The sequence below is a fragment of the Dendropsophus ebraccatus genome, chromosome 4, assembly GCF_027789765.1.
Source record: "Dendropsophus ebraccatus isolate aDenEbr1 chromosome 4, aDenEbr1.pat, whole genome shotgun sequence".
Lineage (NCBI taxonomy): Eukaryota > Metazoa > Chordata > Amphibia > Anura > Hylidae > Dendropsophus > Dendropsophus ebraccatus.
The window spans coordinates 57,382,276-57,408,900 of NC_091457.1; the positions used below are offsets into that span (position 1 = coordinate 57,382,276).

The window sequence follows — 26,625 nt, forward strand, 5'->3', positions numbered from 1 at the left end:
TAAAGAAATGCACATTACCTAAATGTATACATAGTACACACACACTCACATACATACTTCATGTACACAAAGATTTAGCTCTGGTACAGGAAAGCACCAGGTACAGACCGCATGCTGTCTGATGTCCAGCTCTAGGAGCTGCTCCAAGGCCACACTGTGCAGGCTGCAGCCTCTCTCCCTCCCCTCCTCCTGTGTCCCGACTGCCAGCAGCAGCACACAGAGCAGATGGAGGCAGCCTGAGAGGAGGAGGTAGGAGAAGGTCCTAGGGGAGAGGAGAGGGGCTGCTCTGATTCTGCACAATACATGCTGCTGTCTGTCACCCCGGTCAATCCCTACCTTTATAAAATAAGATGAAACCCCAGGTTACTCTATAGAGGCAGTAAGTGACTGGTTGACAGAGGTGTGCAGGAGTGCTGGGGTATTTTAAGAAGAGCTGCTAAACAGGAAGGCCAAACTCCTGCTAAGGGGCCCATTAAAGCAACTCTGCACCCACAATCTGACCGCCCACCCCCCCTAAACCACTTGTTCCTTTGGATAGCTGCTGTCCTGTGGTCTCATTGGCAGGTGATGCAGTTATTGTCATAAAAAATTAATTTTAAAATTGCAGCCCCGTGCCCTAACTTTGCACCACCATCTCCGTCCCTCCTCCCCACACTCTTCATCATTAGGAATGCCACTGGAACATTTACTCCTGTTTGAACATTGCACAGGTGTCTTAATGATCCAGCCCATGTGCTGTAGTAACACATGTGGTGAATAATAGGCAATCTGCCTGGAGCATTCCTAATGATGGAGAGGAGGGACAGAGGGGTAGTGCAAAGTTAGGGCACAGATACTCCCGTAGGGCACGGAGCTGCAATTTTAAAAGTAATTTTTTATGACAATATCTGCATCACCTGCCAGTTTGGGGGGGGGGGGGGGCAGATTGTGGGTACAGAGTTGCTTTAAGTACTAAGGCCCACTGGGGGATTCCCTTGCTCCCCTGTGGGCCAGTCTGAGCCTGACAAGAAGACAGAGCCGTAATGGCGATATGTGCTCAGCTGTTTTCGATGAGGCTCAGTCTTTCTTTGAAACAGGCTTTGCCTATGGTCTCTACCTCTAAATAGTTGTACCCATTGCTGCACCTGGTGCTGTTTGTCTCTGGGATCAGGCATTGGAAAAAGATACTTCGAGAGAGGCACAGGGAGCACATAGAGCAGCTACTTTGTAATCACAGAGCATAGAAACTGCACTTTAGGAGGGTGAAGTGTGGTGCTCAACTGCCGGGATTATGTTATGTCGGTGGTTGGAATATTGCTCGGCCAGTGATGGTACAGTCGTGACGCCAGTGCTAACTCAACACATAGGTGTGGTGGTATAACTGCTTTGTTTAGTGACTGACTATATTGTTCACCAATGGTTGGTGACCTGCCGGGTTGTGATGGGTCCCTTGGGCTCTTGTCTGGAGTGGAAAGATGACCCACCCGGACTATCGGTACTGCCACCCACAGAAAGGGGAAATTAACCCAAGGAATAATGTAGCCGGTGTAGTGTAGTAATGTGCTCTGCTGGAACTTGAGAGAAGAAATACTTGAAGAAGAATGCTTGAGAAGAGAATACTTGTGCCCGTGTTTTGACCTTACTGTCGCTAAACCACCTTCTGCCCTGCAGTGTCGGGTAACCCGTCCTACAAGGGTGACACAAGCCCCAGACTATGTTACCTGGGTGAAGCTAAGTGTCTGAAGTTTTCCGGTGTCACCTGCGCTGCAAAATAAAGTATGTAGACCGTTGGTTACGGTTGCTTTGCTCTATCCGGGTCAATTCCTCTGTCCTAGGATACTGCCCTGCACTGTTAATAAAGGTTCTCTGTGTGGACTGGGGTGATCTGACTTGTCCTCCTTTAGTTGCTTAACACTGCATAGTGTCTGTAGTTATAGCTTGTAGAAAGAAAGTTTTTTTTGCAGACAGAAGGAGACTAGATCCTCTGATAAAGAATATTACTACATGTTTAAAATTTTTGTAAATACACAGTAAAAATCATGAAATTACTGTCACACTTTAAGGCCTAAATTGGCCTGGTCCTAAAGAGGTTACTATATCAGGTTATTTCCATTAAAGTGGTCTTCTCTTCACATCTACTGTGCATCATTATTAGGATTTAATAGACATAGATTACTGTGTCAATAGCAGAGTAGATTATGTACAACAGACGCGCCATCCATTCAGATTTTAAAAGCAGCATCAGCAGGGGTTAAAAATAAACCCCCATAAGAGCGTTTTAATACCTGTAATATATGAACATTTTAATAATGGATTGTAAATCTTAAATCATCAGATAATCTATTCCCATATGTCAACTAAGATTAAAAACCAGAGATTCAAAGTCCTTATACTTTATTCAGCACATGTTCTCTTGCATTTGAAATCCATATGGATTGTAAAATGCATCAGTTTACTGATCTGTCCTGTCTTCTCTAACATCAGGACTTGTGCTGATCTCTAGGGGTTTTTCTCATGATCTGATTAATCCTAACTATATCTAGAAATAATCAATAACATATTAATGACCTGCAATAGATTGTAGCTTTTATTACTTAATCACACAGGACAGTGATTTGTCATCAGACCGCCAAATAGTTGAATGGCAAAGTGGGGGAGGGGTCACAATGATCTAGAGCAGGGGTCTCAAACTCAAATTTACCTGGGGGCCGCTTGAGGTAGAGCCTGGGTGAGGCTGGGCCGCATCAGGTTTTCCACAAGAAAAGCTCTTACAAAAACATTCCAATGTCATCAAATGTTTTTATTTTTTTTCATCTGTTAAAACCCCTACCTCTCCCCCACACACAGAACTATCAGTCCCAGCCCTCCTCCATACACAGGACTATTACTCCCAGCCCTCCCACCCACACACAGAACTATCACTCCCAGCCCTCCCACACACACAGAACTATAAGAGAAACAGATCGCTGATCTCAGGGAGACCAGCCAAACGACAACACTGCCGGCTGCCAGTGAAAGCGCTCAAAGCAGTGAAGTCCTAGGTGCATTGCCCCCTGGGAAACATAAATATGCAAAAGAAGAACCCATGGAGCCTCATCAAAGAGTCTCGAAACACAGGACTAGCCAGTTATCCCTCCGGGAAGGACCCAGCCAAGGGGTGGCTCCTGTAAGGAAACCACCATGTTAAGTGGCCCTATAAGTCAATGTAATGACAAGGGAAAAACCAAGGCCAGGTATCCATCCACATACAGCTGTTTCGGGGTGTTGCCCCTCATCAGTGTGGAGCAGGATTCTGGCTAGGTGGGAGCAATGCTTAGTAGAGCCATAAGAGAAACAGATCGCTGATCTCAGGGAGACCAGCCAAACGACAACACTGCCGGCTGCTAGTGAAAGCGCTCAATGCAGTGAAGTCCTAGGTGCATTGCCGCCTGGGAAACATATATATGTAAAAGAAGAACCCGTGGAGCCTCATCAAAGAGTCTCGAAACACAGGACTAGCCAGTTATCCCTCCGGGAAGGACCCAGCCCTCTGCCGGAGCCCGGGAGGAGGACGGGGGAGGGGGCACTCCGGCAGAAAAACGGCACATCTACCTTCTATTTGTAGTTACATGTGCAGTGCAGCTCTCTGCCGGAGCACCCCAGGGCCGCACTTACAGTAAACTTACCATTGAGTTGGGGGCCGCAAACTAGTGTCCCGAGGGCCGCAGTTGGCCCGCGGGCCGCGAGTTTGAGACCCATGATCTAGAGCATGATATCTGGGAGTGTACAAAGAAGCTTAAAAGAGGGGTGCAGGAGAGATGATGTGTTGGTCTGCAATTACAAAGCCTGGTTTTGACCACCCCCCATGATACGACAGCACAGCAAGGAATGGACATACACAATACTTTGCAATACTGGACTCATTGAGGGTTTTACATACAAGAGGCACTATATGCTTGTTGGTTACATTGTGTGTGTGTGTGTGTGTGTGTGTGTATATATAAGTTTGATAAGCATGGTAACTGTCAATGATGAACAATCTTGGTTACACGGTAAGCTGGAGGTTGTAGACTAAAATTTGTCTCTCTAGCTCTAGATGTCGGCTTCAGGACAGCCAGTATATACAATTTCTATTAAGCTTCTTGCAACCAAGGCTTCCAGATTACGCAAACTTTGGCTCTTGCTTTAGAAGCTATCATAGCTATCTCTCTTAGCTTCTTACTCCCAAATAAATTGTAGCTGCACCCCTCTACCTAATCTTGTACTGCCTATGGCATGCACCAGTGCTCCAGAGGCCTCCTGACCACTTGCAGTCTAAAGGCCCTATTGCAGTAACCCAGGGGAGCCAGGTGATGGTAAGCTGAGAAAAAGATGTTGGTGTACCACTTAGGCACTTGTCACTGTGACCACTAGTGGTATAGACAGGAGGAAATACATGCAGTAATATACGTTCACATTAAACCTTTTGCAATCAATCTTATTCAGGTTTGCTGTGTGGAAGTTATTGCATAATGGACAGTGCCACCCAGGGGTGGAGATACAAACTACTACCTTCTACCCCAGAGCCTAGGAATACATTAGTACCAACCTACACCTGCCGTATACAACAGGGGCACTCCCACTCTATGCACTATGACTCGGAACGATTTTCTGCCAAAACAAGCAGATATCTCTCTGTGTAATAAAGCAAATGATCAGCTGAGGATCAAGCAGATATCTGCTTGTCAGTTGATCTTTAGCTCAAATTGTTTCAATAACCCTCAATGTTTAAAATTCATTTGCCGCCGGCTGCACATCTCTCCATGTTATAGCTGATGCAAGGATGATGGCTGATTAGAACAAAGGCTGCACAGAGATTGCTAATGATGTCCATGCAGCTCTGTTCACACAAATATTGAACCATGTAATAGGCTTAAGAAGCGACTTTGCTTTTTTTGTGTGCGTCTGGCTGTCTATTACAGCCTGACTCATGACTCGATCCATAGACCACACAGCAGAATTTGGGACAATTGTCTCCAGCATCAAATGGCCTTTTCTCTCAGTACAGTATCTCACCCCAGCACTATGTATGAATACAGCAATCATTTCTCAGGTTCTCTCTCCTGCATAGCACAGCTTCATCATGCACAAGTATCGCACACAACTCCTCTCCCATTTAATGATGAACAATGATGATTCCCCAATATCCTTGTTTGTTCTGCACACTAGACTTCTTTTACTGCCCATCATCTCTGGTTATCGCTATCTACTGTATCTTGCTTGTAAGGCAGCGTTTAAGGTGACAGTGACCCATAATAGCTGCAGCCCTATTACACCACTATTCTCTGGCAGGATGTGAATTGATAGCTCTCTGGTTTCTCTGCTCATACATAGAGAAATGATTGGGGTTGACTTGTACTTCAGAGTAAAAAGAAAATGTAAAAAGCACACAAAGAAATAAAATGTGCAATACAGAAGGTAAACTGCTTTATAACATTGTTTGCTCTATTTCAGTATATCATCTATGGCGTCAATGTTTAGTGTCATCCCAACCATCTGCTTTGGCTTTCAGGTAAGATAATTTGCTGGTGTTAAAAATAAAATCATTAAACACATTCCCTTTTAAACTGGCTATTATATAAAAAATGCAATCCATTGCTAATTTATTGACTACTTGCCTTGAAAGGGTCACATATGTGGTATGCAGATTTTTTTCCCAAGTACATTCATCAATTAGCTGAAATTGGTGGAAGTGCGTCTTATAATGTATGCACAGTGCTGGGGAATGTCTCGTGTGCTTTAGCTTCATTAATTAGATGTAAGCCTATAGAAGAGAAATAATGGGGGAGATTTATGAAGACTGTCCGCAGCCGCTTTCATTTCTTAGAGGGTGCTTGAAAACTGTGATTGGTTGCTATACGCGACAAAAGCTGTTCTTCTGTTAGTCCCCTTTTGTGTGTGTGTGTGTGTGTGTGTGTGTGTGTGTGTGTGCATTTTGTTTTGTTATTGTAGCTGGCTCTTTATTTCTAAAACCTTGTCAGGGGGCCGTAATGTTGGAGACACACTTTGTGCCTTCTCTATGTAGACAGTATAGCAGTGTGCGCGCTTTATAGTAGTTGAAATAAAAAGAAGTTGACCTCAGATATATAATAAATTAATGATGGTGTCCAGGAGTACAGCTGCCCATACCAGACACCAGGGATTGACAGGGGAGTTGCATGAAAAGCCTTTAAAGGGTAACTATCCTTGTCAGACATGTCAGAAGTTTTACACAGTGGGGTGCTGAGACTCTTTAACAGTCGCTAAAAGACCTTCATCTCTATTCTGCACTGCTTGGCTCTTACTGGAGGGCAGAACAAGCAGTGTACACAATTAAAGAATGTCTGTGAAGGTGTATACCCTATTTTCAGCTTTCCAAGGAAAAGTTGAGCCTGTATAGTGGAAATGAATTTGCACCCTGCTCAGCTGAATGCTTCTGCCCCTTTTGTTTTAGCCATCACGGAGGGTGTCAGCATCTAGTCTTCACCTATTAAAAGTTAATACATATCACTGTGACATGTCAAAAGTTAGTTTTAGGGTGGGTTCACATGTACAGGATCTGCTGCAGATATCATTGTGACTTAATAACGGAACACAGTATAATGTCTGCAGATCCTGTACCCGTGAATGCACCCTTTAGGGTAGTTATCCTTTAAAGGGAACCTGTCACCCCGTGCCCCCCCCCCCCCCCCCCCGTGCCGGGGTTAAGGCTGCCCGATCCCCCGCTAGAGCCCTGGATACTTACCCCATCTCGCCACGTCCTATTCCTGCAGCCGATCCTGGGACTGAGATATCCACGTCTGAAGCGCGCACGCCGGACTTTAGACAGGGATATCTTCAGCCCGGCTCCAGGAACGGGACTTAGCGAGATGGGGTAAGTATCCGGAGCTCTAGCGGAGGGTCGGGTGGCCTTAACTCCAGCACAGGGGGTGACGGGTTCCCTTTAAATGAAGAAAAAAAAAGTCTGGATGTTCAGACCCTGATTATTTGCTAGAATGATCCAGAAGAAGTGTGCTCCGGAAGTAGCATGTTTTCCAGTACTCCCTAGGCCAGCATCCAACTTCTCCAGACACTATTAAACAGTAATGGACGTTTCCATGATCTGATTTTCATCTTACTACATTTCCACCAACAGCGCTAGCGTTCAGAGCAGGATATAGTTTCCTGTCACCATTGTACCTTGCTATACCTATAAGTGATGATCTTAAATTTTGTCTTTCAGTGCCATGAAGCTTGCATAACAATCTATAGCAGTATGAAGAACAAATGTCTATCAAACTGGGTTGTAGTGTCTGTGGTGTCCATGTTAATCTGTCTACTCATTTACTCTCTAACAGGTAAACAAAAAAATTGAGTGTAGAAATTTGTTAGCATTTGTATTGGTCACCATCATGGTGATCTTCTTGATGAATATCTCATGAGTGCTCTGGATCTTAGACTGGGACGAATGTTCCCCTCCTAACAAGACAATGACCCTACGTACATGGCCTGACAAAACCAAAATTAAACTTTTTGGTTCAATTCTAAACATCATATCTGGAGCGAACTGGGCACTGCTTATCTGCCCAATACCACCAAGCATGGTGGTGTATGGGGGTTTAGTGGCTGCATCATGTTTTGTGGTGGTGTTCAGTGGCTGGGACATTGTGTCAACCGTCCATCACCATCCAACCCGAGAGCTTGAGAGGGAATGCAGAGAAGAATGGCAACAAATCCCCAAATCCAGGTTTTCAAACCTTGCGTCCTCCTATCCAAAAAGACTGGAATCAGAAAAATATCAGTTCTAAACTAGAGAATTTTTCCTTTGAGAATCCTTCATAGAAATTCCATTCATTGCTACTAGTCTAACCTAAAGCTTAGGCCACCATTTTGAATTGTCTTTCTTTTAAAGTGACTCTGTACCCACAATCTGACCGCCCCCCCCCCCCCCCAAACCGCTTGTACCTTCGTGTAGCTGCTTTTAATCAAAGATCTGTCCTGGGGTCCGTTCGGCAGGTGATGCAACTATTGTCCTAAAAAACTTTTAAACTGGCAGCCCCGTGCTCAATGGCCGTGGCTTAGATTGTGTATGCATTAGGCTGGCACCACCCCTCCATCCCTCCTCCCCACCCTCCTCTTCATTAGGAATGCTCCAGGCAGATTGTCTCCTATTCCCCACCTGTGTCAGCCTGGCACATGGGCTGGATAGTTAAGGCACCTGTGCAATGTTCAGAAAGGAGAAAATGTTTCAGTGGCATTCCTAATGATGAAGAGGGTGGGGAGGAGAAACGGAGGGGTGGTGCAAAGTTAGGGCACACATACTGTAAGCCCTGGCTGTTGGGCACGGGGCTGCAAGTTTTAAAAAGTTGTTTTTTAGGACAATAACTGCATCACCTGCTGAACGGACCCCAGGACAGATCTTGGATTAAAAGCAGCTATCTGAAGGTACAAGCGGTTTGTGGGATCAGATTGTGGGTACAGAGTCGCTTTAAAGGGGATGTTCACTTGGCATATGCCTTAAAGGGGTTGTCCAGCGAAAATCCTTTTATTTCAAATCAACTGGTATCAGAAAGTTATATAGATTTGTAATTTACTTCTATTAAAAAATCTTAAGTCACCCATACTTATTAGCTGCTGCATGTCATGCAGGAAATGTTGTTTTATTTTCAGTCTGACACATTGCATACATACTCATATAATGTTTTAATGAGTGGTTCTTCCCAACCTGATTTGTAACATGCACTTGAAGTCATAGAAGCATGTAAACAATCGTGGCGCAATCCTGGCATTATAGTCTACTTTGTCCATGGCATCCGCAGCATAGTGTGCTTGTACATGCCAGCACAAGCCGGAGACATCAAGGACGCTGTGGATATGTAATACATCACTGTGTCGTTCAATGTGTTGCCCATCAGGTGAGGGAAAGGTAATTTATGAACACATCTTACATGAGTGAATGATGTATGTGCCCATTACACTAAGGAAACGCCCAACCCTATGGAAGGATCCATCTTTACTCTTCGAAGGCAGCAATCTCTTGTGCACAATTTTCTTCTATTATATAGACATTTTTCATATATGCCTAAAGAAATTGTGTGTCCTTTTACAGTACTTGACATGTTTGTGTGTCTCCTCCACCTCAAGGCATCTATGGATTTCTTACATTTGGGGAAAGTGTAGCAGCCGACATCCTAATGTCCTACCCAGGGAATGATGCCGTTGTCATAGTAGCCAGACTGCTGTTTGCCATCTCCATTGTCACCATCTACCCAATCATACTACTTCTAGGAAGGTAAGTATCTACTGATAACTGACTAATTGTATTGCATTACTACCCCCACCCGCCTCTGGTGGCGGCGCCACTATCACCATGACCCACATATTTTCATCTGTGTGAGGCGGCCGCCTGTTTTGTCTTCCCTGGATTTCTTCTGCCCATGGACCATCACTACAGTGGGTCATGTAGCGTGGCTTCAGGGAGCATCAGTAGGCACTCTGAGGTTGCTGAGGTTCTTGGTGCAGGAGCTCTGTTTCTTACGTTGTGCTTCTTCAAGGGCCAAGCCACACGTTGTCAGTAATGAAAGCTGCTGCTGACAGATCTCCACAACCACTGCAGCAGCTGGTGAATGGACATCCTGTGAGAAGACCGTGACAGATGCTGAAGTAGCGGCCACCCTTAGATCTCTGCAGAGGCTGCAGAACGTCCACTCACCGACTCCTGCAGTCACAGTGCAGATCTGTCAGCTGCTGATTACATTACTGAAAATGTGCTCTTGGCAGCTATACAGCACTGTGGAATCACACCTCCCCTCCCACCCCGACCTTCCAACAATCTACACAGCACAAGTTTAAAATTAGGCATCAGTAGCCCTCTGTATTGGGTTATTTTAGGAGCAGTGGTGCCAGGGAGTTAACCCTCAATGAAACGTAGGAATAAATTCTTCCCACATACCGTCCTACAGCTCATTAAGGGTTAACTCTTTGGCACCACTTCCGGAACAACCTGATACAGATAATCCACGAATACCAAATGCATTTTATCCATAGCACAAGTGGGTGACAGTGATCAGTGACTGCTTGGTGTGGTACCAACCCCCGGCATCATCAGACGTTTGGTGCTGCACTACACAGTGAAAAGTTTGTCTTCATTCACTGTGATCTGTAACTGCAGTTCAGCTCCTATTCAACTAAATGGGAGCTGAGCTGCAGCTACAAATCACCACTGCTACACATTGACTAGAGACCAACTCCGTTTACTGTGTAGTGCTGAACAACTTTTTCCTATTTTCCTCTTCTAAAACCAGGGTTGCATCTTATCCTCAGGTGCATCTTATAAAGCAGAAAATACCCTATACTTCAGCCCTCCAGCTGTTGTAAAACTACAATTTCCCTCATGCCTGGACAACCAAAGCTAACCGCTAGCTAATCACAAGGGGTTTAACCTCAGGGATCCCCACCGTTCCTGAGAACAGGGACTTTATGATTCCCGCATTGAATAAAGAGCTTACCGGCTAGCATGGCTACCACAGCCTGTACTTTTAATCATTCTCTATGGACCGGCAAATGTTTCAGAGTTCAGCACTATGAATAAGGAATAACTAGCTGAGATGGGAATATCCTTTAAGGAGTCTCTAGGGAGGTATGTTATATGGTTTGGTCAATCTTTTTGTCAGAACTGTTTCCTGGCAATGAGCTGATCACAGTGCCACTGCTGTATTCCCTAGCGATAAGGTATTACCTGTGGTAGCACATAAACAAGAAACTTGTAAAAAGGCTTTCTAAACCAGACAACCTAAAGCATTGTTTCTCAATTTCAGTCCTCATGGCCCGCCTGTGATAAAACCTGATTCACTGAGTATAATATCACCTGTGAAATACTAAGGAAATCCTCAAAACATGACCGGTTGGTGGGCCATAAGGACTGGCATTGAGAAGCACATCCCTAAAGGGCACCAATCAGCACGATTGTCCAATAACGGGTCTCTGCCTGTCAATCTTCATCGCAAAACACACTGACAGGCAGAGAACCGTGACTAGTCACGCACGGCTCCCCGCCCAGATGACTAGTTCCCACCCCGCCGGAAAATACTTTTTTCCCCAGTATAAAGTTACCCCAGCTTAGCTCATATGCTAGGGAAGCTGCATCCTAGACCTGTAGGATGCAGCTGGGAGCCATATCGGCACGATCGTGCTGACCAGTTCCCTTTTTTTAAAGGGGTTAGCCAGCGCTACAAAAACATGGCCACTCTTGTCTCAGGTGTGGTTTGCAATTAAGCTCTATTTACTTCAATGGGTGGGGTTTAAAACTCAGTCCCAATCTGGAGACAAGAGCGGGGCAAAAGTATGAGTGAAATATACTAAAAATAAAATCTATTATTTTAAATGTTTATAATATAACATTTTTAGTATAAAATGTTATCCAAATATAACCTTTTCTTTAAGAGGCTATTTCTCTGCAATTCTTATCCCCAGATCTGTTCTTCAAGAAGCTTGGTTGGATCACAAATACATGACGGCATATGTAACTGTTTCTTATGAACGATTTGTGCGGGTCACACTGACTGTACTCTGGATCCTGGTTACACTTGTCATTGCTCTGTTTGTTCCTGACATTAGCGAGGTCATCTCGGTCATAGGAGGAATCAGCGCTTTCTTCATCTTTATCTTCCCAGGTAAGCTTGCTCCTTGCCCTGTCCAAGAGTCTCAGCTTGAATTATCATCTTAAAGTGGTATTGCAGAAAAAATCACTTTAAAATCAACCGGTTACAGACAGTTATATTATGCAGAATGCCCTGAAGGAAGTCATTTAGGTTTTTCCAATCCACGTCTAGAGCAGAAGAGGTTTGTTCTAGGGGTTTGTGCCTGGTCTGAAGGAATCCACACATTAGTATAACCCTTTTAAACAATAATGTAAATTTAAAGTGAAGTAAACAGCAATTTAGAATACTTTAACCAGATATTATGTTTCCATAGCATATAGATAACTGAGAATGAAGGTCATTTTCTTACCTTAGTCCTCAGCCTTTTTAATGAGAATTATTCTGTGTTATATGTGAGTTAGATGATTTGTTGCAGTGGAGACAGGGCTACCACCCTCAGTGTACCAATCTGCCCCGCCTGCCAGCTGTGTCCTGAAAAATATTGAGGTGGCTCTCCGCAGTGACGTCACTCATGTACACTATGGAAACATAACGGCAGAGTCTTCTAACCTGCCGTTCAATTTACCTTTTAAAGTTCTTGGCTACTTAGTACTGGGATAGAAGATTCACATGTAGCATCACAGTCAGTATTTTAAGCCAAAACCATGGGTAGAACCGACATGGATCATGTGTGAAACCTGCATCCCAATGCTCCGTATTACTCTGTTGGATAATAAAATGTTCTAGATAAGCTCAGATCTATCATCTTGGTGTCATTGCTTGTATACAAACCACTGTAACGGAGCACCAACACAGAGCGACTGAAGGCCTAAACTGGAAAGACTGGTTCTAAAAGGAAGAGGAAAATAGGAATACTGTATAAAGGTATGTTCACACTGAGTAAAAGCAGCACAATTCCGACACACTTACTCAGTGTGAACCTACCCTAAGAAGAGTGTTATGGAAATATGTAACTATATATATCAATACTTCTGTTTTAATCTTATTCACAGGGCTGTGCTTGATTTGTGCTATGGAAACAGAAGTAATGGACAAGAGGAAAAAGTGAGTGATCTATGTTTTAAGTATTTTTTTGGAATACTAGTGATCTGCATTTTTCCAATACTTTACCGATTACTGAACCATTTTGTGGAGACAAAACAGAACTAGAATTTTAGGGAGTTTAAACCATGCAGGTGCTCTGGGTCCTCCACCACCATCCAGTACCCAGGTCCCTTCAGCTCTTTGCAGGAAAACAGATTTAGAGGGCAACTATCAGCAGGTTAGATTAATCTAGCCTGCGGATAGCCCACTATTGTGCATGGGGCGCTGAAGAGGAAGGTACATCTCTTACCTTCCTCCTCTGCGCAGTTCCTGTGCAGTTAGCAGTTTACTACTTGATCCGGAGCACAGTCAGGAGTGCTGTTCTGTCCCCATAGCACCGAGCCACCTGCTCCTTCTGATGATAATCAATGGAGGGGGCGGGCCAGCTGGGCACTAAAGGGGGTGGAGCTGTGCGCCGGACTACGGATTACACTGCTAACAGCATAGGAACGGCGGTGAGGAAGAAGGTAAGAGACATACCATTCTCCTCAGTGCCTCGTGCTCATAGTTCCCTGCAATAGATCACTTTTTTAATTTTAGTTTGTGAGATATAGTGCAGAAAGCACCACTGTACATTGATGGTTAAATAACAATGTATGGTCCTTGGAATGAATCAATAAAAATATGCTCATTCTGAAGGTGGGGGTGGGGGGTCTGACCAGGGTTGCTAGTGTAATTGCTGGCCTCTTCACCCTTTCTCTCAGAGTGCTCTATGGTTTATGATGAAGAGTGTAATAGCGCGTTACAATCTACTGAATTCTTTGAACAATTCTTGTTACCTTGGAGCTGAAAGGGCAAGGCTTTAGGGAGAGCACAAGGGGCCCTAATTGTATGAATTGTATAACCTGTAAATCCTTTCCATATTGAGTGGTAATGTAGAGTAAGTAAATTTCCTGATTTATCACACCTGGTACAATGTGTTTCCTGCTTGCAGATCATGCCTCGTCGCCTGGGGGATCATCTCTGTTGTCTGTGGAGCCTTTATATTCGGTCAGAGCACGACCATTGCTGTTATGGAACTTCTGCATAAGTTCTGAAATGTCACGGTTGTGAAGCTGATGTGTTTGTCAAGCATTCTTCTGTACAATGTTATTTTATTTAACTTAACTTTTATATCTGTTTTAAAATATTAAACGATTTTATTTCCAGAAATCGCCTTGTGTTTGTGATTGATATGGCAATCCTTGTGCTTAACTTTTTTTTTTTTAACATGGAATTTAATAGTATGTAGTTGTAAATGATTTGAACGTCTAAGTCTAAAATAAAAAAAATTAGAGTATGCACCATCAGGTACATCCTCTTTAATCTGACCCGTAGATACAACAGCGCCGTCACGGGCAAGCCGGTGCCGCGGTCCGTTTTTCGATCCGCGGCCCAGTCCCTGTGTATGGCGCCATTCTATGCACGGGTATCGGGCCAATCCACCCCCAGTGGGCGGAATCCCCCGCCCCTTATGACACGGCTCAATTGATTCTAACGGAGCAGAGTCATAGAGGGGAGGGTATTCCCTCCCACTGGGGACGGGTCGGCCAGCCTCCTGTGCTTCAGCTCCGGCCCGGTACCTGTGCATAGAAATGCGCCGTACACGGGAACCGGGCCGCAGATTGAAAAATGGACTGCGGCCCCAGCTTGCCTGTGACGGCGCCGTTTTATCCACGGGTCAGATTAAAGAGGATGTACCTGATGGTAGGGGTTATCTCAGGGCAGGAGAGGTTTTCTGTGGGGATTTGCTACTGCTCTGGACAGTTCCTGTCTCTGACAGGGATGGCAGCAGAGAGCACTGTGTCAGATTGGAAACAATACACCACTTCCTGCAGGACATACAGCAGCTGATAAGTACTAGTAGAAGTAAAAAACGAATCTATATAACTTTTTGAAACCAGTTGATTTTGAAAGAAAGATTTTTCACTGGATAACTTCTATCCCATTAAGGACAGAGCCTGAAATGGCCTTAAGGACCGGGCCAATTGTCACTTTTGCGACATAACACTTTTATTTTTTCCCCTACAGGGCCATGTTAGGTCTTGATTTTTTTTCTGGAATAGGTGACTTGTACTTTGTAATGGCATTTATGGGGTGAATTTGGGTAAAAAAATGTGATTCTGCAAAGTTTGGGAGGGTTCAATGTTTACGTAATACACCTTACAGTGAAACTGAATTTTTTTCCCTTTTATTCTATAGGTCAGTCTGAACACAGCGATATGCAGGTTTTCTAACGTTTTACTATTTTTATTAGCAGTAAAAATGATATTTAAAAGGCCCGATTGTGGCTCTTATAGCGGTGTCATTTTTTGTGCCATTATCTTATCTCAAGTTTTTATTAGTAAAACTTTATATAAAATAAAATGCAATCTGTTTTTTTTTACCGCTTGCCGTTCACTGTGCAGGAACAATATTGTTTTATTTTATTAGATCGGACAATTACACAAGCTACTGTTTATTATATCTTAATTAGCTTTATTTTTATGTGTTATGTATAAAATGGGAAGGGGGGGGGCTTTGGGACATTTTTTTAAAACTTTAGTTTTTTTCTTTACACTTAGTTTTTTGTCTTTACACTTTTATAGTCCCCTTAGGGGACTTTTACTTACATACATACGATTACATACACTGATGACTGCTATGCCATAGCATAGCAGGGATCAGTGTTATCTGTGATCTTCTGATAGAGACTGCCTGCACGGAGGAAGGTAGGAGACATTCGGCAGTCAGGCCATGCAGTTGTGACCCCAGCAGACATACTGCGGGGGTCCCGATGGCTAAGTGACCGGAGATGCTCTGGTCACTTACACTTAAACGCCACGGCCCGTCATTGAGGGTGAGGTCTTGGCTGCAAATAGCAGCCAGTCCTCACCCGCTATGGGGCGTACATTTAGGCCCGTTTGTGCAGGCAAGTAAATGTATGCCTGGTGTCGTTAAGGGGTTAAAACAATGCTATATGGATATTTAACCTGATGTCTGAGTACTCCTTTAAATCACTCATATATATAATTTATCCCTTGTGTGAACTTTAAGGGGTTGCCCTGTGAATCCTTTTCCTACTAAAAGTCCTGGGTGGTGGTCTCTTTGCGTTAAAACTTTTCAGTCCACAAGCAGTGGCTCTGAATAGAGTTATGAGCCAGGGACAGTAATCGCTTATACCAAAGCTGAAAAAAAATGGTTTATGGTTAAAATAAAGGAGAATCCCCATTAGCATCAATACTTTTTATTGGGTATAATCTTGGCTGTACATATCCTATCAAAGAATTCCTTTGGAATGACATTTTCTAGCATTGCATTGTACTATTAAAACCCATACGAATAGTGATCAGTTTACAGCATTATAGAATATCAAACATAACATCGGGAAGGAAATAAAATCCACGTTCCTGCATATTAATCATTCCAGAAAGAAAAAGAGAATGTTATTATTAAGCAAAAGCTGCTAGGTTAGCTCTCTGGGTCTAGCCATACATCATTGGATGACACCAGCAGAACCAGAGAAAAGAACACTGCCCCACAGATGGTACAACCTGAACTAAAAACATAAATAGATCTACCACAACAGTAGTTCCAATAATAGAGAGCAGCAATGTACAGAGTTAATATTTTCAGCTGGCTCTCTTTAATCTGTTAAATATACTCTAAGATTTCTGCTGGAAGGCAATACTATCTACAAGACTGGTAATGTACAAATGCAAGAGGTTTGATCATGCATGCACAAGAGAGAAGATCTGTGCTTTGGGCCTAGATTATCAGCCACCAGATAGTTCTAGGTTCTCTTGTTTCTCAAAGGCCCATTTACTCATGATAAATATATGCTTAGAGGCATTTCAGAACTGGGATATCGATTCTAGGAGGGATTCCCTTTTTCACAAGCAAATACATTCCCCACTATGTGGATTTAACAGACAGCACTTGGAACAAAGTCATCAGAAGGAGACGCATCTCGACTAGAAGGTTTTTAAAGGCTCCTGGTGAGATAGAGACACAATGCTCAGAGAGCCAACGATGCCACAGCCAGACTCTGATCAACTTCACAAGCAGTACAGTCAATCCCGACCAAGGGTGCACCAAGCAGCTGGAAACAAGAAATAAGTCATCATTAAGAAGTGTTCTACAGCTTGTGGGCTACTAAGGGCTGCATCTTTTACTTTGCACTAGGGGCTTCTTAGGTGGCCCTGCAGTAAAAGAATAATAGTAGAAATAGCCTCCATTTGTCCCTTATATACATGCCATACTGCTCTATGCTGTAAGCACTGACAGAAGTACTAGAAAAGTCTCCTTTGAGAGCTGTCCCCATTACACTGGCTGATTGGAATCTTAAAGGAGAGCAGGTTGTGCCTACAGGGTCTTTGGAAGTAAATCTATAGGGTTAAACTAAAGTAGATACAAAGATGATGGGCATGTTGTCCTTCTCTGGCATGTTTGGTATGCAGTTGCCCACCTAGAAGGAATGTCATGTTTTACAATGTAACCTAACCGGAAGAAGAATTCACTTTGTGCACAGCAGTGCAATTTTAAAGGGAAATAACACACTTCATCTGTATGATTTGGATTATACTACCCTGCTCTATCAGATAGTAGATTGTGAGCTCCCTCAAGAGGCTGTTGCAGGCAGATTAAACGTTAATCTTGAATTCTGTAGCTTTGTGGAAAGAGGTACTATGCCGGGGACGTAGGCTAGATTCAAAAGCAGGAAAGCATGACGAAAAGCCACAGTACATTACGTATCCTATACGGACAGCTCAGGACTTACCTGGCACAAACATTGTGGAGATGGATTCTGGTTGAGCCAATGTATCCACCTTTACATGCTGGAACTTTTTACAGGGTCCGCTCTGAAGATGCCTAGATGAAGACAAAAAGTGGAAGGTACTTGTAATGTTGAGCACTGCTGTCCCGTCACAGATTTTCCCTACGATGCAATGATCCTATTTGTGTGCAGGGAATAATCTGAGGTGACCTGGTCCTTTAATTCTCCTGATCATAGGGGGGTCACAGTGGTTGTACACCCACTGATAATAACAGCACGTCTTCTGTCCTCAGTTTGGGTGTACTATTGCAGTTCAGTTCACAGTGAAGTCAATTTAAAGAGGATGTACCATCAGAACTCTAATATTGCAACATACATACCAATCTGTCAGCGCTAACATGTACATTATGCTAGTGCGGAGCATTTTTCTTTTCCCTGCCCCCTCGACGTTAATTTTCCCGCCGAACGGATATGCAAATGAGCCGAGGTGAAGCACAGGAGGTGGGCCCGGCACATGCTATTGCTCTTGACCTCTTCCTCCGCGCATCGCTGACTCTCATCATCTATGCCTCAGTACCCTCTTATGTTAATATGGCAGGTCCTACAGAATGCTGCACAGCCCCGCCTCCTGTTAACGTCCCGGCCGCCCTTCCATCACGCCGGGATGTAGGACCTGCCGTATTAACAGAAGAGGCGGTACTGAGGCATGGATGATGAGAGTCAGCGGCGTGCATCACAGGCGGGGGGAGGAGGTGAAGAGGTGAAGCATTCCCCGGGCCCGCCTCCTGTGCATATCCATTCGGCGGGGAAATTAACGGCGAGGGGGCAGGGAAAAGAGAAATGCTCCACACTAGCATAATCTACATGTCAGCGCCGACAGATTAGTATGTATATTGTAATATCAGAGGTCTGATGGTACATCCTCTTTAAGCTAAATTGTAATACCACACACAACCTGGGGACAGGGGTGGTGCTGTTTTTGCAAGAGAGTAGCTGTGTTTTTTTTCTAATCCCGTATAACCTATTTAAACTGCTGAAGTTAAAAACTTACAGTATGTTCCATATTTGAAAAAAAAGTGTGGAAGTCATTTGGAGTCTGACCACCCCAGTGACATTTTACACATCCTATATGGGAGCAGTGCAGCGTGCCTTTGGGAAGGAGAGCAGGCACTGTTTGTTCATATTTCCAATGGCCTAACAGAGCACGCAAATACATATACTTTGGATCTTATGGACTTGTAGTATATAGCAGACCATTATCCAAAATTGCTCTAGACAGATTGCAACTTGAGTATAATCAAAAAGGGGCAACAGGAACACTTTTCCTATGAGATGGCTTAACATTTCCCATATTTAACCAGAAACCATCTCGTTGGATAGAAAATGTTTTTTTTCATGTTTAGGTCATACTCACCTCTTCCACTCCTCTTCTGCCTCCCAAAATTCATAGACAATAAAAGTATTGGTATCCGGTAGCCGCACAGCAGTTACACTACAGAAAGCACAAGCAAGACAAAGGAAAAAGTTTAGGGGAGTTGAAGAAACTTGTTCTAAAAATTTGAAGTTACAATAACAAAAATCTGTTCAACAAAAACTAATGGTCATACAACTATTGTGTCCTCATGGACTATGGGTATCTACACAGGGCACCTTTTCTCTATAAGTACTGCTAGTTATAGTGAGGAAGTGAGTGCAAGCTCAGGTATCATACTTGACTGTGCTGAGCTGTAGCAAGTAAACTTGCCCCTCCCCCCCCACACACACCAGAGAGGGGTGGAAGAGGGAGGCAGCATGCATGCTGAAGCTGAGCTCCACCTCTATGACGCTTAGGGCCCTATTCCACCGGACGATTATCGTTCAGATTATCGTTAAATCGTTCGAATCTAAACGATAATCGTTCAGTTGAAATGCAGTTAACAATAACGACCAAACGAGAAATCGTTGATCGCTTTATAGGACCTGGACCTATTTTTATCGTTGCTCGTTCGCAAATTGTTCCCTTTGAATAATACATCAGTCAGTCGTTCGCAATAGATACGAACGCAATAGCGAATAAATAGCAAAGAAAAACGATCGCAATTACGATCATAAGTAACGATTATCGTTCCATGGAAATGAGTGAATGTTTTCAGGTCTTTCGCAATAGCGGTCGTTTGAGATTGTTAATCGTTAACGATTATGCAAACGATAATCGTCCGGTGGAATAGGGCCCTTAAGCTTGAAAGGAACATCTGACTATTACTTTGCAAACAGCCATTAGCCTACAGATGTGTATAATTTGTTTTATCTCCCAATAAGCTATCTGCCACTAATATATACAGCTGACAGGTTCCTTTTAAGTGTTTTTTTTTCTTGTGTGTGTGTTGTATTTTACGTCAGGTGTGATGCCTAAGCCTTCCTCTATTCAAACGGATAAAGAATTCATAGACACAACTATGTATTTTTAGTACAGGGCATCCGTGGCTGGTCCATCACACGAGAAATTCCTCTTCGGCTTTCCCAGGATGTGAATGTCATTGTCCACCTTTTAAACCCTACACTAGGCACTTAATATGTCCTAACTCATACATCTAAATCTATTACTGGCAAATACACATGGGACATCCTATAACACATGTACTAGATCAAGTGCACTCACTGGAAGCATTCTCCCTGTCCTGATACATTCTTTAGATATTGTTTCAGAGAACTGCAAAACTCGCCAATAGATTTCTGGGAAACTTGCATTTCCTGTCGCACCAAGTAAAGGTACTGAAAAAAGAAGGAGAAAGATATCAATACAGGCAGTACGGAGGATTCATTGTATGTACAGGGAGGCAGCTTGGTGAAAATGGATAAACTTAAAAATCAATATATTTAACCAGAAATGTTTTCTAAATGAAAAAATTCTATGGCAAACCTCCTAAAATAAGACATTACTACTATTCAATAGCTGAGGGGGCCCTGACCACACTCCTTTTTACAGTTTCATTATATGCTTTCCTGTTCCCAATGTGGGTTTATAGTTTCTCTGACAATTCAGTTAATAGTCAGATGGGCGAGAACATAATTATAGATAGGGTGAATATCAGGTGGTGGGTGTCACTATACAGTGAGGGAGTATGTATTACGCATATACACCCCTCAATTTAGGACATTTACACCTCCTAACTGTATAATCACACCCAGCAAAGTTGGTGGGACAGATTAACAACCAGATGATGGAGCTCCTCCCTACAAGTTTTATTAGGTGGTTACTTCTACCATTTGTTATTTTTTTATGGTTTTTATCTTTAATAAATAGTTGCTGCGGCCAATTATATCCAACGTTGGGAGTAGTGTGTCTATACATAGAAAATGCCATTTCTTCCTTTGCAAGTATAACAAAAGAAGGGTGTAATTCCTCCACTAATTAAAGTTAGTAAGGAAGAAAAAAGTAAAGGAAGATGTAGAGATGAGCTAAGGGCATGATAGTAACTTGGTTTGAGCTATGTGGGGGTGGAAGGGGGTAAAGAGAGATCAAATCTCTTACCTATTCTGCGATCCTGTTTCATGATCCCTAGAGCGCTGAGATATTAGGAATATCGTGTCTGACTAAAGGAATTTTATGGCACAAACTGACTCACCTTCTACAGGTTACACTTCTAAACATATTAAGTCTAAAAATCTAACACTAATATGTTAGGATTCAACATATACTCAGGAAGGTGGCAAGTTGCTTAAATGTCTCTTGTAATTCCTCGGCAGGGCTACATAATAGAGCAAGGGCTGCAGGCGGGATATGTCTTAAGAAATAAATAGTGACACATACAAAACTGCTTGTGACATCTTCATCTCACCAAAATGTCAGAGCAGACCAAGCATATTTGCAGCCACGGAGAGAAATTCTGCAAATGATATCAGGGCAGCTGTGTAATTATACATCAGCCTGTGTCTTACCGCAGAGGAAATGGGATTAAAGATCCATCAGAACGTTTCTCCTGTCATATCCTATACTCACCGCTGAAGATGTATTCTCATTGTCAGAGAGTCTCTGGTGCAAATCAAAGGAGAGCGTCTAAAAGGCAAAGGCAGTATATGGAGTCTGTATCTGTTATACAACAGCAAAAAATATCTCTAAAGGAAGCAACATTGCTGCTACTAAAATTCTAGAATCCCCAAACTTAGCTTTATAACAAATCACAGATATGACCGCTCTTAAAGGGGAACTTGACATTTTTTTTTTAATTTAAAACTGATGTCAGAAAGGTATACAGACTTGTAAATTACTTCTATTTAAAGCTCTGAATCTTTTATGTTGATGGCTTTTTGTGGGATGAGTTTTATTTTTCAGCACTCCCATGATTTATTAATGAACTTTTTATTTTTATTCTAAAGGGAATTTTCTGTCCATATATTTTCTTTTTAGAACTCTGCAATTTTTTTTATACTTTGCACTTTAAGGGCCCTATTACACGGAGCGATAACCGGCCGAATCAGGTGTAATAGAGAGAACTATCAGCCGTTCAAACAATCATCGGCTGATCGTCTCTCTAGGTGCAGACCAGATAATTTTGTAAAACGTGTAATAGCAATGCACAGCCAATGGCTGATGATTGTAGTATAAAATAATAAAGTATTAACTTACTGTGTTCCTGTGTGTCCTCGGGGGCCTTCCCTGGTCTCTGCAGCTCTGCCTTCTGCGTTCTCCTGTTCTGGTCTCTGCACAGACAGGCTGCAGCTGCTCAGCCAATCACTGGCCAAGACAGGCCACGGCCAGTCACGGCTGAGTGGCCGGCGGACTGTCAGTGCAGAGATCAGAAATGAAGACAGAGCTGCAGAAATCGTGGAAGGCCCGAGGACACCAGGGAACGTGGTACGGTAAGTTAATTCTTTATTGTTTTACACTAATGGCAAGGGCTGCATGGATATCGCTAACAATGTCTGTGCAGCCCTTGCTGCCCAATAGTTGGCCTGTGTACTTGCTCAAGAAACGAGCGCCAATCTAGCAGATCAGCGCTTGTTTACAGTTTATGATGGAGCCGTGTTATAGGACCCTTACGCACAGTTGACTGGGAGAAACTAACATCTTAAGCTACACTCCATGGTGTGTTTCCATTTGAAGGAGTTTTATAATCCTTTTCATGTTTTAATTCACAGCTCTGGCTAGGTTTTCTCTCAGTTAGACAAATTCCACAGTAAGGAATAACAAGGCGATTCTATAGATTCCACACAAAAAACATATGCATTATTTCAATTTCTTTATTTGTTTGGTTTGAGGGATGTTTAATGAAGCCAGAATGTTCAGCCATTACACAAACATAATTTTATGTCACATGTGTGGTTTGAGTATTTTCTACAAAGTAAAAAAACAAACTATATGTCCATTTTCTATCCTTTTTGCCATTACAATCTGGGGACTTGGCCATTTTAAACACCACAATCCTGTATCCTGAAAGGTTCTCACACTGCATTCAATTCGATTGACCTTTCAATAAAAGCTATTTTACATAACAATTTCCAGTTTGGGGCTTCAAGCTGTCTCAAAGAAAAGTGCCAAGAATGAAGGTTATGATTATTTACAGTCTTCTGCTATTGGATGGAGAGGTGAAAGAGGCTAAGAAATAATCGCTGTCAAAGACGCAGGAAAAGTTCAGAAGCAAAGGAAAGGATTTACGGAAGCAGCATGAATGCTCCGCTGCCATCTACAAGACCATTAGAGCTCTCATTATACATGAAACATCTGAGCCAGTGCCCTCTGGTTAGATGTGATACCACCTGGATGTTCCTTCTGCTCCACAGAGCAAGGGTCACCCATTAATACAGTCTTCAGCATAGACCTCACATCCTAAAGCAATTTCTCATCTGCCAAGATCACAAGTTACCTACTAAGAACAATCTACTAAGCACACATAGCTTGATTAAAAGGGCAATTGCGGCTAAAACGTATTTGTTGAACTGTATTGAATTAGCATACATATAGAAATTTAGAAATGGGAGGGATTAAAACCAATACCAATCTTCAGTCAATCATTTAAATGAGTCAAATAGGCACCATTCTGCAGTTACAGCATAGCCTTAATGCCCTATTACATAGGCGATTCAGAGGAGCAAGCCAGCACTGATCTGTCAGGTCAGCGCTCGCTTGCTCCTCGTTCCCTGCTCACTGCAGGTGCTATTTCATGCACCGACAGCGAGTGGGTAAAAAGAAATACACCTGGTACTCATCCACTGCTGGTGTCTGGTCCGGTTATTGCTGTCAGCGCTTCCTGTTCTCTATTCAGACACATAAGAAGTTCCCAATCAGCCAACCAGTGCCTGTAGTGGTGACCCATTTTAGCCACTGTCTGCACTTTCCTATATGTTTAGAGGAGAACAGAAGTGCTTGGCTGCAGGGACTAGCACTGGGAGAACAACATCTGTGAGGGATCAGAGGCACGGGGCACCTTTTTAAAATTTCTTCCCACCCTGAACAGTTTTAAATGTAGATATAAGTGTCTCTGGAGTACCCATCTAGGTGAATCCTTATCTCATACTTTATATATTGGAGTTTTATATTTCGGCTATGTTCACACACAGTATTTTTGCTCAGTATTTTTTTAACCAAAACCAGGAGTGGATTGAAAACACACAAAAATGCTCTGTTCACAAACTGTTGAAATTGAGTGGATGGCCGCCATTTAACAGCAAATAACGGCATTATTTCAAAACAATGGCCATTGCCGTTAAATTGCGGCCATCCACTCAATTTAATCAGTGTGTTAACAGAGCCTTTCTGTGTTTTCAATCCACTCCTGGTTTTGATTGAAAAATACTGACAAAAATACTGAGCAAAAATACTGAGCAAAAATACTGTATGTGAAGTAAACTTTAAAGTTGCATAAGACACTATTTTATTATTGGAATAGTCCTATATGTTCTATATATAAGGTTGGGGCAATTACAAACACAAATGATTAAAATCTTTAAAGCTTCTAAAATAAGGGGTCTCATATCTATTTATTCTACTATACTAGCAGGAAATTTCATCAAAAATTCTTTACAAACTATAAGATATAAGCTGAGGCAGTAGAATGTAATACATCATACTGTATCCATGAGACGTAATCAGTTCGAGTTCACCTGTCACTTATGCAAAGCACTGGATGGTAGTTTACCACTTAAGCGGAGAGTGCAGCTCATCCATTTACTTGGACACATCTGGTTTCTGCTTAATAGGCTACATTTTCATCAATGCTGATGAAAAGGGATGTTTGCTCATGTTATCTTTAATGTTGTTATTTTGAAATGTATGAAATTTATTTTAGAATTTAACAAAATTGCCTACTGCTAAATACATGAACAACAGAGCAAAATAGAACCCCCCCGTCCTAGCTTCATAGTTTGCTACAATGTTTCAGGAAAAGCAATGCATATGGCTGTAATCCAGACTGCTAAGGCTCTGTTCAGACTTCTCTCATTAGTTTTGTTCTTAATGGGTCCATCGTCAGTATGACAGCTTCATTTTTTTCCTTTGTGGCTCTGCAGACTATGCTGTTTTTGCCATTAAAAATGATGGAACAAAAAGATAGGAATAAAACTCCAAAGTCAAAAGAGGTCTGCCAAGCCTCCATTCATCTGCAGCAAAGCCTCAGCAGTCAGAGATCTTAGGGTCACTGTTGTCTGTTCCTTAAAGGAACAAAACACAGTAATCACTGAACTCAAGGAGAACAGCGAAAAAAATTCCAATGAAGTACTCAATCAAGAGTCTCCACTGATCCCCCCAAAATTTAAATATGCAAGACAAGAGTCCGTGGAGCCTCAGTTACGAGTCTCAAAACACGGGATAGCCAGATATCTCTAGCCTGTTGCCAACTGGGTGCCTCCATGATGGGGAGAGCACCACACCACCCTGATAAATAACCCCTTAAGTTCCACTTGGTTGCGAGTATTGGAACATAGACAGGGAAACAACAGGGTGGCCCCTTTTGTCAATGTCTAACTCAAGGTGCGAGTATTGCGATCATGACAAGGGCTTGCAAAGGCAGGCCTCCACCCCGTTGGCAACAGGCGAAAGATATCTGGCTATCCTGTGTTTTGAGACTCGTAACTGAGGCTCCACGGACTCTTGTTTTGCATACTGTTTCTTAAAGGGGAACAAACGTGCTGATATCTTCCTGCAGCCACCTACCTCATCTTCCTGACAGTCTTGTTTTCTTTGTAGGTCTGTGTTTTGGAGAAGTTTAATCCAAATGAAATATGTATATCAGCCCATCTGGAGCACTGGGGGCGTTAGGGCCCTATTCCACTGGACGATTATCATTCGCATAATCGTTAACAATTAACAATCTCAACCGACCGCTATTGTGAAAGACCTGAAAACGTTCACTCATTTCCATGGAACGATAATCGTTACTTATGATCGTATTTGCGATCGTTTTTTCTTCGCAATTTCTTCGCTATTGCGTTCATATCTACTGCGAACGAAGTCTTATTCAATGCGAACGATTTGAGAACATTTTGCGAACGAGCAACGATAAAAATAGGTCCAGGTCTTATAAAGCGATCAACGATTTCTCGTTCGGTCGTTAATCGTTAACTGCATTTCAACAGAACGATTATCGTTTAGATTCGAACGATTTAATGATAATCTGAACGATAATCGTCCGGTGGAATAGGGCCCTTACTGGGGCATTGTTTGGCCCATCCACAGCCTACATTGGTGACAACTACCTCAAGGGCTGCTAATGCATAGTTGAATATGCATAAGTAGGTGTGACTGCAGGAGTCTGCTGGCTGAATGGTGCACTGGGGGGGGGGGGGGGGGGGGATAAGAAACGGTGCTCCAATTGAACTAATTTACATATATTATTTGGATATAAGGTCTCCAAAATGGCGGTCTCTACAACAAAAACAAGACCGGCACAGAAAAGATGAGGTAAGTGGCTGCAGGGAGATATCAGTAGGTTCGATTGCATGGTTATATCTGCTGATTCATTTCTATGATGAAGGTGGGAAATGTGGATGGCAGAAAAAGGGGTAACAGGGCCCCTCTTGCCAGGTTAGGATCCCAAAAGTGGGATCTACACTTGTGCCATGTTAAGTAGGGTTCTGTGACATACATTTCCAAAACGGAAGCATCCTGTGGCAGCCAAGCATGCACATATGAACTGCCACCAATTTCTGTTCTTCTGTGCAGACATCTTGAATTAACCAGTTAAGTGGATGGTCCTACATAGTGACTTACATGCACAC

General features: G+C 42.9%; 2 protein-coding genes across 2 annotated transcripts in view; one reads left to right on the forward strand and one right to left on the reverse strand.

Annotated features, from left to right (window-relative positions):
• The window catches only part of SLC38A8 (solute carrier family 38 member 8), a 29,017-nt gene extending 15,242 nt beyond the window's left edge, over nt 1-13,775 (forward strand). The window contains exons 5-10 of the mRNA XM_069968420.1: nt 5,452-5,509; nt 7,199-7,313; nt 9,100-9,247; nt 11,428-11,627; nt 12,608-12,659; nt 13,633-13,775. Of these exons, the coding sequence (XP_069824521.1) occupies nt 5,452-5,509; nt 7,199-7,313; nt 9,100-9,247; nt 11,428-11,627; nt 12,608-12,659; nt 13,633-13,735 (676 nt within the window). The 3' untranslated portion in view covers nt 13,736-13,775. The remainder of the gene's footprint in view (nt 1-5,451; nt 5,510-7,198; nt 7,314-9,099; nt 9,248-11,427; nt 11,628-12,607; nt 12,660-13,632) is intronic.
• A 2,122-nt stretch (nt 13,776-15,897) lies between these two features.
• The window catches only part of NECAB2 (N-terminal EF-hand calcium binding protein 2), a 143,937-nt gene continuing 133,209 nt past the window's right edge, over nt 15,898-26,625 (reverse strand). Inside the window, exons 9-13 of the mRNA XM_069968421.1 lie at nt 21,413-21,469; nt 20,072-20,184; nt 18,848-18,925; nt 17,437-17,528; nt 15,898-16,758 (exon numbers count right to left, since the gene is read on the reverse strand). Of these exons, the coding sequence (XP_069824522.1) occupies nt 16,730-16,758; nt 17,437-17,528; nt 18,848-18,925; nt 20,072-20,184; nt 21,413-21,469 (369 nt within the window). The 3' untranslated portion in view covers nt 15,898-16,729. The remainder of the gene's footprint in view (nt 16,759-17,436; nt 17,529-18,847; nt 18,926-20,071; nt 20,185-21,412; nt 21,470-26,625) is intronic.